General features: G+C 42.5%; 1 protein-coding gene across 1 annotated transcript; it reads left to right on the forward strand.

Moving 5' to 3' along the window:
* The first annotated feature begins 4,447 nt into the window (after positions 1 to 4,447).
* On the forward strand, positions 4,448 to 9,052 carry btg4 (BTG anti-proliferation factor 4). Its single transcript, XM_033049535.1, has 4 exons — positions 4,448 to 4,620; positions 5,588 to 5,725; positions 7,322 to 7,670; positions 8,873 to 9,052. Exons 1-4 carry the CDS (start codon positions 4,448 to 4,450, stop codon positions 9,050 to 9,052), a joined length of 840 nt encoding a protein of 279 aa, XP_032905426.1.
* The last annotated feature ends 2,121 nt before the right edge of the window (positions 9,053 to 11,173 follow it).

Consider the following 11,173-nt stretch of genomic DNA (forward strand, 5'->3'; position numbering starts at 1 on the left):
CTGAGGCCAGGAGTGTTCTAGTTGGCTTTCGAATTGTGGAGAGAATGCGTGGCTGTAATGATTTAGTGACGGAAAGACTGGATAGGCAGTCAGAATGGAGTTGTTATTGGTTTTGGTGGTAGGCAATTAACAATTTCACTCCCCAAAAATCCTGCTTGATAAGTATTTTCAATATTTTTAAAAATCTTTTAAATGACATGTTCTAACAAATTCATAGTGATACAGCACTGCAGCAATTATTCAGCTGGGTGAATCTGTGCTAACCATCCATTTACATGCATTACACTATCCAAGACTCTCCCACTCATTTGCAAACGAGGGGTGATTTGTGGTGTCCAATTAATCCACAACCGGCATGTCTTTGGGCTGTGGGAGGAAACTAGAGCACGTGTTAAAACTAGAACACAGTTAATGGCGCCGCCATCTTGGTGCTTCATCAGCCAAAGTTTGTCTGCCCCTTTGGCGAGCTGCAGAGGGTCGACGAAATCAGCGCCCGCGAGCATGAGGCGGACGTCACCCGGCATCTGTTCTAAAAAGGCTTGCTCGAAAAGCAGGCACGGACGGTAGCCGTCCATGAGAGCAAGCATCTCGGCCATGAGCACGGACGGCTTGCGATCGCCCAAACCGTCCATTTGCAGGAGGCGGGCGGCGCGATCCCGGCGGCTGAGTCTGAAAGAGTGCAGGAGGAGGGCCTTGTGGCCGTCGTACTTGGCGGTCGCGGGCGGGTTCTGCAGGAAAGGCAGCAATCGGGAAGCTGTCTCCCTCGTAAGTGCCCCAACGACGTGGAAATACTTAGTCCCATCCACCACTATATGGCGCAGGTGGGACTGTGCATCCACGTGCACGAACCACACTTGAGGCTGTTCGGGCCAGAACACCAGCAGCTTGAGGCTAACGGCGCTCTGATGAGCATCGGGAACGGAGTCTTGCATGTCCCCTGCGGCGTCTTGCATGTCGGCGTCCAATATCAATTGGGCGCGTCGGGGTCACCAGTTTAGTGGAGTCAAGCCGGTCGGTTGATTTCCAAAGAACTTTATTACGAAAGTTAAATTAAAACACCGATGGTCTTAAGACAACTAAATAACAGTGTCGCTACACAACGGTGGTGAACGGGATTGCCCAGAAAAGCGCGCGAAAACCCCTCCCCACGGTCACGTGTCCGAGGTAGCCAATCGAAGGGTTCGACTACCCCAAGGCACCAGCAGGTGCCACTGCAGTAGATCCCCCAAAATGGCAACATAATTGTGACATTTTCTCCCCAGTGATATCAGCTGAAGGATGAGATATTAGACCAAGACAATGACCTGGCCAATTCAGAGAATACAATGGTGAAACTTCTCAGAGGAATTAGAATGTTTGGCTAGCATGCAAAGCAGAGCTTTTCACTGCACCTCGGTACAAGTGACAACAACAGCAATAAACCTAAACCTGAATTAAAAACTATTAGTATCCTGCAATGTCTAAAATACTCCAAAGGACATGTTGTAGAAACGGATGAATGGGATTTTCTTTGATCTTAGAGTTAATTGTGGGTCTCCCATGATGCTTCATTTGCCCATAAAGGCCCCACCTCCCCCACGAGTTTGGCATTAGAACTTTGAGAGCACTGCTGGTAGGTGACTGGGCTTGAAGCATCCCCAACAAAGCAAGAAGATAGCTTTTAAATGGGTTAGAGGACTAGTAGTTTTAGAGCTCAGGGTTGTTAGTTTCTGTTCCATTGATATGTGAATAGAAACCAGTTTGTTTTTAAAGTAATTATTACTAATGAACTGGTTTGAGTTTGTTATTCTGCTTTTCTCTATCTTGTGGTTTAATGAATGATGGGGGTGATAAATAGGTTATGACCAGATGTCTTGGTTAACCTCAGCTAGACTGAGGCCAGGAGTGTTCTAGTTGGCTTTCGAATTGTGGAGAGAATGTGTGGCTGTAATGATTTAGTGACGGAAAGACTGGATAGGCAGTCAGAATGGAGTTGATATTGGTTTTGGTGGTAGGCAATTAACAATTTCACTCCCCAAAAATCCTGCTTGATAAGTATTTTCAATATATTTTTTAATCTTTTAAATGACATGTTCTAACAAATTCATAGTGATACAGCACAGCAGCAATTATTCAGCTGTGTGAATCTGTGCTAACCATCCATTTACATGCATTACACTATCCAAGACTCTCCCACTCATTTGCAACCGAGGGGTGATTTGTGGTGTCCAATTAATCCACAACCGGCATGTCTTTGGGCTGTGGGAGGAAACTAGAGCACGTGGAGGAACCTGACGTGGTCATAAGCAGGACATGTACATCATGCAACAACACCTGAGATCAGGAATGAACTCTGGCCTGTGGCACTGAGACGGTAGCTGTAACATTTTGCTGCCCTGAAATCTTTTTTTTTTTTTTTTTTTTTTTTTTTAAATTATAAATTTACTTTTAAGGTGAACATGTTGAGAGAATTTGCTTTCATGTTCTTGTGAGAGACTGAGTATGATACTTAGTGACTGCAACTGAGTTTGTCTTTGAAACCACTGGAAGACTTTGTATGCACTGAGCCCTGCTGGCCATTAGGTGGTGATAAGAGCTCACTGGCTGCATCAGTGATAATAAATCTCCTGCCTAAGTAATGATCTAAGATAGACACAAAAAGCCGGAGTAACTCAGCGGGACAGGCAGCACCTCTAGAGAGGAGTAATGGGTGACGTTTGGGGTCGAGACCCTCTTCAGACTGGAGAAGTCGGAAGGGTCTCAACCTGCAATGTCACCCGTTTGCCTTGTTACCCAAACTATGTTATTTATCCAAGGTGCACAAAAATGCTGGAGAAACTCAGCGGGTGCAGCAGCATCTATGGAGCGAAGGAAGTAGGCAACGTTTCGTTCCGAAACATTGCCTACTTCCTTCGCTCCATAGATGCTGCTGCACCCGCTGAGTTTCTCCAGCATTTTTGTGCACCTTCGATTTTCCAGCATCTGCAGTTCCTTCTTAAACACATATGTTATTTATCTATGTACCTGTCCAACTGTATTTTAAATGATAATCTGTACTTGCCTCAATTGCTTCATCTGCTAACTTGTTCCATATGCTTGCTCCTCTGCATCCTATTAAATCTTTCCCCCTCATTATAAACGTATGCCCTCTTTTTCTAGGGGGAAGAAGACAGTCGTCACCTTGTGCCCCTCATGATTTTATACACTTGCATAAGAACACCCCTTGGGTTCTTTAAAATCCAGGAAATAAAGTCCCTGCCTAGCCACTCCCTATAACTCTGCCCTTCCAGTACTGTCAACATATGTATCTTTTCTGCACTCTCTCCAGCTTATAGCATCTTTCCTGTAGCAGAGTGACCAGAGATGAACACAACACTCCCAAGTGTGGCCTTGCCAACGTCTTCTACAGCAGGACATAACATTCCAATCTCCATACTCGATGCTCTTACTGATGAAATCCACCTTGTTCACCTGTGACACTTTTGGGGAAGTGTATACTTGTAGTCATAGATTACTCTGCTTTCCAAGTCCCCTCAGAAAACGACTGCACTGTTGTAAAGCATTTGGGAAGTAAAGACTTCCCAAAATGCAATACCTTCTGAATTTAGCGTCACTTGTATCTCTTGATAACCACCTTCACTGTCTATGTAGTATCCTCGCCAAACTTGCAATAATGCCTTGTACATTCTCATCCAAATCATTGATATGGGCACAAACAGTGAGACATGAGCCACATCACTGTTCACGGACCTCCAGTCTGTGCAACCATCCATCGTCACCCTTGGCTTCCTACCATCAATTTGATTATGCGTGTAATTAATTCGTTCTAGCTGGATTCCATACGATCTAACCTTCCATAGCAGTTTGCCACGTAGAACCTTGAAGGCCATACAGACCATGGCCACTGCTCTGCTCTCGATGACCTCCTTGGTTACTGCTTCATAAAACTTGATCAACTTTGAGATATGATCTTCCGTTCAAAACCATACTGACTATCCCTAATCAAACCTAGCCTTTGCAAATGCAAGTATATCTTATCCCTCAGAATCCCCTTCCATAAGTTGCCCACCTCACAGGGGTGAATGCCTCTTGCTGTAAATGCAATGAATTCTTCTTGAATCATTGTCTTGAGTTTTGAAAAGGTGCAAATGAAACCTATTCATGCCAATCAACATTTCAATTGAGAGTTAAGTTATTCCAATGTCTTCTGACTTGCGTAAGTAAAACCATGTCATGTATGTGCTAAATTATATCTTTATTAATTTCCTTGCAAGATTAATTGAATTGGAAATGGCAGCTCAGACTTGGCCTGATGGTGTTCCCTCTTTAAATGTGTGACAATAGAAAAAATAGTATTTTGGGTTGAAGTTTATTTTAACTGTCTCTGACATTAATTGTTGTTACCTGTCGCACAGGGAAGACTTTGTTAAAAATCTAACTAACGTTCCAGGTACGATTTATTGAAACCATGAAAGAAGAGATTGCTGCCACAGTAGTTTTCATCACCCGTCTGGTGAAGAAAAATGAGAAATTCAGCAAGCAGAAGATGGAGAAATTTGGGAGCAAACTGACAAAAATACTATTTCAAAAATACAAGAACCACTGGTACTGTGGAAACCCTTCTAGAGGACAAGCCTACAGGTAGGAATGTACTGTCTTAGCTGGAAACATTTGGAGATATTATTTTGGATGTGGTTGTAATAAATGACCCAATAAATTTATCTTTTGTGAGAGTTACATAGAAAATAGGCGCAGGAGGAGGCCATTCGGCCCTTCGAGCCAGCACCGCCATTCATTGTGATCATGGCTGATCTTGCTAAGAAGACATTATTGACTTGTCTGAACCACAACCTTGTTGGGATTGTGGTCTACATTGAAACTGAACTTGAGCATGGACTCTTAATTGTTTAGTGCCTTTCAAAGCATTGAAATGTCCCTTCCTTTCTGCCAGTCGTGGGGCTGTCGAGTAGCCTAGTTCAATGACATTGGTTATTTTCCTTTGGGTGGGGAGAAGAAATATCATCAGACAATTGGTTTTATGGTTACATTGGATAAAGATAATATGCCTGGAAAACTGCCAATATTCATTTTAAATATTGCTTGGGGGCTACAATATTTCAAACTAGATTCTTCTGGGTGAATTGGAATGTTCACTGTAGTAAACTTGGTAGTTACTGGACTAATAATCCTAGCTTCATGATTCTGAGGTGAAGGTTTGAATCTGACTAAGCCAACTGCATCTAAATGCTAACGTTTAATTTTAAATCTATATTGGTGGTGAAATTAGGATGGAGAAATTAATTCTCGCATGGCTACAACTGGTTTTTCAAATGACATGGGATGGGGGGGGGTCCCAGCATACTTGCTGGGATTAGCCCCACCGCAGTGTGATGTATTAAAATATTTTTTAGATGAGAGAAGAATAATTTCAAATAGTGTTCATATGAAAATCTAGCACCAATAATATGGAATTTGGTGGTTTGAAGCATCTTGTTTCAATTTTCCTTTCATAGAAGAGAGCATTTGAGGAGAGTGTTTGGCCATCACACGTGGCCCAATTTGGCTGACATTATTTTGTTTTGTTCCCTGACAAAATGTTTTTCTCCAGGTGTATCAGAATAAACAAGAATCAACCACGGGATCCTGTCCTCTTTCAGGCTTGTGTAGAAAGCAATATTGAATATTCATCTTTGGAACTGCCGAAGGAATTCACTATCTGGGTGGATCCATATGAAGTGTGGTGTAGGTAAGGGTTGCCTTTAAATATTCTGGTCAATTAGTGTCCCCAGAATTTCCCAGTCTGAACAATAGCCAAGAGTTTGTAGTTTTGTTGGTGTGTGTAATAGAAACATAGAAAATAGGTGCAGGAGTAGGCCATTTGGCCCTTCGAGCCTGCACCGCCATTCAATATGATCATGGCTGATCATTCAACTCAGTATCCTGTACCTGCCTTCTCTCCATACCCCCTGATCCCTTTAGCCACAAGGGCCACATCTAACTCCCTCTTAAATATAGCCAATGAACTGGCCTCAATTACCTTCTGTTGCAGAGAATTCCACAGATTCACCACTCTCTGTGTAAAAAATTGATTTCCTCATCATCGGTGCCTAAAAGGAATTCCCTCTTATCCTTAAACTGTGACCCCTTGTTCTGGACTTCCCCAACATCGGGAATAATCTTCCTGCATCTAGCCTGTCCAAACCCCTAAGAATTTTGTAAGTTTCTATAAGATCCCCCCTCAATCTTCTAGTGTGTTCATATCATTGACTGCCTGGACTGTTAAGGGGCTGTCCCACTGTACGAGGTAATTCAAGAGCTCTCCCAAGTTGAAAAAATAATCAAACTTGTGGTAAGCACGTGGAATGTACGTAGCGGGTACGTCGGAGCTAGTTACTTCGCTCCATAGATGCTGCCTTACCCGCTGAGTTTCATAGAAACACAGAAAATAGGTGCAGGAGTAGGCCATTCGGCCCTTCGAGCCTGCACCGCCATTCAATATGATCATGGCTGATCATCCAACTCAGTATCCTGTACCTGCCTTCTCGCCATACCCCCTGACCCCTTTAGCCACAAGGGCCACATCTAACTCCCTCTTAAATATAGCCGAATGAACTGGCCTCAACTACCTTCTGTGGCAGAGAATTCCAGAGATTCACCACTCTCTGTGTGAAAAATGTTTTCCTCATCTCGGTGCTAAAGGAATTCCCCCTCATCCTTAAACTGTGACCCCTTGTTCTGGGCCTCCCCAACATCGCGAACAATCTTCCTGCATCTAGCCTGTCCAACCCCTTAAGAATTTTGTAAGTTTCTATAAGATTCCCCCCCCCCCCCCCCCCCCCCCCCCAAATCTCCTAAATTCTAGCGAGTACAAGCTGAGTCTATCCAGTCTTTCTTCTGACATCCCAGGAATCAGTCTGGTGAACCTTCTCTGTACTCCCTCTATGGCAAGAATGTCTTTCCTCAGATTTGGAGACCAAAACTGTATGCAATACTCCAGATGTGGTCTCACCAAGACCCTGTACAACTGCAGTAGAACCTCCCTGCTCCTATACTCAAATCCTTTTGCTATGAATGCTAACATACCATTCGCTTTCTTCACTGCCTGCTGCACCTGCATGCCTACTTTCAATGACTGGTGTACCATGACACCCAGGTCTCGTTGCATCTCCCCTCTTCCTAATTGGCCACCATTTAGATAATAGTCTAATGATGGTTGTTGGGAAGAAGTTGTTCCTGAATCACTTGAAATCATCAGAGACTGTGTTCCCCCACAAACTGATGGGGACTTGGGGTATCAATAAGATTGGTAGTCAATTGTTTGACTGATGTACTCTTATTTCAGGTGTGGCGAAAACAACCAGCCATTCATTATAACGAGGTTGGAGGAACAGAAATCTAATCGGGAAGTCTTCAAGCACATCAGCAATGCAGCAGAACGAGCAAGTTCGGATTACTTCTCTGGTACATCTTCAGATGAGGAAAGCCATAACAAGGAACTGAGTGCAATTTATGCTAGAAGCAAAGCCCATAGGGAAGAGGAGAACTTCACTGCAGCTTCAGAAACAAAGACCATACCAATCGTGAGCAACCCAAACAGTATTTACATGGGCCACAGCTTTGGTGGAGGAGAAATCCCTGGAGAAGAACCTCAAACCATCCCCACTGTGATTAACCCAAAGAGCATCTACCAGGTATAGTAGATCACTGCCAAGTTATTTCCAGTGGCTCTCACTTTAGATATTTTAGTATTTTAAGAGCTAAAAGGATTTTGTGACTAAGTTGGTCAAACACCCATACCAATAAGCTTTGTGCTTCTTGAAAGCCAACTTTGATTTTTTTTTAATTGCCTTGGTGCTCCACCTTGTACCAATCTTCAACAAACTATTTAGAAGCTGTTTAAGAAAGAACTGCAGATGCTAGAAAAATCGAAGGTAGACAAATGCTGGAGAAACTCAGCGGGTGAGGCAGCATTTATGGAGTGAATGAATAGGGGATGTTTCGGGTCGAGACCCTTCTTCAGACTGAAGAAGCTGTGATGTCTTAATAAAATGTTGCCCTGAAAACTGAGTACATTTATATTTGTCAACTGAAATAAATAGTGAGCAAAATATTTGTTTTAATATTTCCTTAATGAGGCCGGATCAACATTATTAATCATCTTGCTACCTATATTTGTAAGTTAAAATTCTGTTCTAAGATTATTAACAAAAACTGGCTAGCATATTGCCAGTTGAATTAGTATATATTACTGATACTCGAGTGTCTTGTAAAATGATACCCTTGATTACCTTCCCATTAAGAAATAACACTCTGCTACACGGTATATAACTCTGTTGCTTGGGGCAAAAGGTGCCAAGTGTTTGTCCTTTCTGAAAATAGGTAATTTGTTCAATATGAACCTACTTGCTTAAGGATTGAATCTATCCAGTAACAGCTGGAAACAGGTGCTTACAAAGGGGACAGGATGATGCTTGCTTGTAATTTTCAATGCTGAAATAATGTCCCAAGGCTGAGATCCATTCATCATGGTGCTAACCTGTACCAGGTGAAATAATATTAAACCATTGGCCAAAATGCTTTACTCTGGTCTCTACTTTGGTATGCAGGGGATAGACTAGAAGTGGATGGTACTGCAGATTTAACTCTCTTTTCTACAGATTAGCTGTTAAGCTATTAAACGTTGCCTATTTCCTTCGCTCCATAGATGCTGCTGCACCCGCTGAGTTTCTCCAGCATTTTTGTGTATTATGTGAACAGGTGATTGATGGTGAACGTGAACTGAGTGGGCTGAAGGGCCTGCTTCCATGCTGAATCTCTAGACTGAACTGTTTGGACCACATGCTGTAGTTGTAATTAAGTTGCTTAAAGTAATTGTCATTTTGTTTTCTTGCAGTATGATTACTACATGTACCATGCAGCTGTCTGGCCCAGGTTTACACACAAGCAAACTATCACAGAAGACACTAAAGGTTGCTACCCTCTCCAAAAAATCTACAAAATGTACAGAGTTTCCAATCATATGTTCGCATATCCTCACAATGATCGGTATCACTGGGTAAATACCAAGCACTGATCTGAATTGGCCTCTCCTTTATCTTGTTCTATTTTCCTTCTTTTACTTTATCGTATTGTGAAGTCGATTTTCTGGCAATCCAGAAGATTTACTGACAAGTCTGCGCGTTCTGATGTACTATAGGGGATGAATTTGGTGTTCTAGCATTGAGCTTATCTACACTTATTTACACAATCTCTTAAACTTCCTCGAGGACAAATTTTATTATATGTCAAGATTTCAATTCTTATTACAGATGATTATATTATAATAGGTCAGTGTTTAACTTGGCATTTGACGTTTTTTAAGTCTCCAATGGAAATGTTTGAAAATGTATATTAAATAAAAAGCCACTTTTTAAATTTGATTGCCAACTTGTCCTGTGTTCTTGGCTGATACCAAATGAAGGTTCTTGAAACTAAAGTTTGTGCGTGCTGTGAATGGCAATGGTTCAGTTGTCCTTGCACCATGCAGTAGAGATAATTTGCTCTTAGTCTGGAATGACCCAAAAGCTTCATTTCTGCAGTGACTTCACATAGTACAACTGTGTAGTCTTTTATGGGGAAATTTGGAAATTGCCTTTGTTATATCCCTGTACAGCAAATCCTTGTTATAATAGACCATAGCAGGGAGAATGGTGTCCATTATTGCAGATTGTCTGCTATAAAAATGGTACTGCGTGTCATTTCATGTGCAGAGGGCCAAAAATAAAGTTTAAGCAGAGCAAGAACCATATTGACAGAGGTGCATTTTTTCAGCTGAAACATTAAAGCAAAGCCTTGCCTGCCCTAAGCTCCAAAGCTCCAAAGTCTCAATACAGGCAGTGATGGCAGATGCAGCCAGGGGCTGGCCTGGCAGTGAAGTTTGGTAAATCTGCCTGCTATATCCAATATCTGTTATAGAGACATGTAATAATGAGGGTTTACTGCATTGGAATGCTGAAAGTGCAGCAACATTTGTGGCTCTCCTTGTGAGGAGCGGCATGATGGAAGGCAGGGACTTATTGTATCCATTCTAGACCCCATTCAATGGTATACTATAAGCAGGAAGCACTGCAGCAACTTGCCAATGTTTCTTGATGCCCCACCAAACTGCAGCTCGCCTAGAAGGGCAAGGTGTCCATTGCATGGAGCCACCTATTCTAGAGTTGCACCACCATATACATGTTGTGCAACGCTACTCCCTTGCCTCTGGATCTCAATCCAAGAAACCAACAGCAAAGGAGTAGGACCTGCTGCAGATAAAAGTCCTGAATATGGGGCACCATGGGGTAGCGGTCCGTCATGGTCATGGCGTTCAGATGCCAGTAATCTACGCAAGGTCCCCCCCCTCATCCCCCCCAGATGCTTTTGGGACCATATGTAGCGGAGAGGCCCACGGGCTGGTGTTCTGAACCCCATTCACTCTAATGATTGAACTCCTATTCCAGAAGAAAAAACCATGAAATGTTCAGCACTTGGTGCGAGAGAACCGATTAACACTTCAGATGAATGACTGCTCAGATGGGATAATTAAACAAAGATTCCAACTGTTTCTGGAACAAATGAAAGATGGATATGAAACTAACCCTGTGTGTCTCCAGTCTTCCATAAGCTTTACATGACCTGTGTCGTTTTTCCAGTGATTTCTGGTTTGGCCTTCCAGAATCTGCAGGATATCGATTTTTGTTTTGTTCGCCTTTGACAAAATGTAATCCTGCTTGTTTTCCAGCACATGCGATGGTGTGGTCAGTAACGTGCATTCCTATGAGTTAGCCATGAAACATTGACACTGAGTGAGTGTGGCACTCTGGAGGTATGCCTTCAGCTGAGATCTACAATGGGGCTGTCTATTTCAGAGAGACGGAATGGTATTTAAAGCAGGGCTGTTGTCTCTCAACACTAAATATCACTAAAAATATTTTTCTATATGTAAATTATTTTCTAATGTATCCCCTATTCAACTTGGCTACTGTTCCCAAGGAAAAAAAACAGCTAATTTGTTTGAGAAATTTTGGATGTCTAGAGATTAAAAAAGATGTTTTAGAAAAGCATGTCTTTGTTTTGAGGGTTAGAAATTAGAACATTTGGTTTGTCTCCGTTTTAATCTTCACGACTATTGAAAATGTATCTGGGTGGGAACTGACCCATCTGCAGCTCCTTT

Source organism: Amblyraja radiata, chromosome 33 (genome assembly GCF_010909765.2).
Source record: "Amblyraja radiata isolate CabotCenter1 chromosome 33, sAmbRad1.1.pri, whole genome shotgun sequence".
NCBI lineage: Eukaryota > Metazoa > Chordata > Chondrichthyes > Rajiformes > Rajidae > Amblyraja > Amblyraja radiata.

Excerpts from the sequence above, each read along its gene's own strand:
- btg4 (XM_033049535.1), top strand. The coding sequence starts at position 4,448 with ATGAAAGAAGAGATTGCTGCCACAGTAGTTTTCATCACCCGTCTGGTG. Across the intron at positions 4,621-5,587 it reads TCTAGAGGACAAGCCTACAG|GTGTATCAGAATAAACAAGA; the intron begins GTAGGAATGTAC and ends GTTTTTCTCCAG. Across the intron at positions 5,726-7,321 it reads CCATATGAAGTGTGGTGTAG|GTGTGGCGAAAACAACCAGC; the intron begins GTAAGGGTTGCC and ends CTCTTATTTCAG.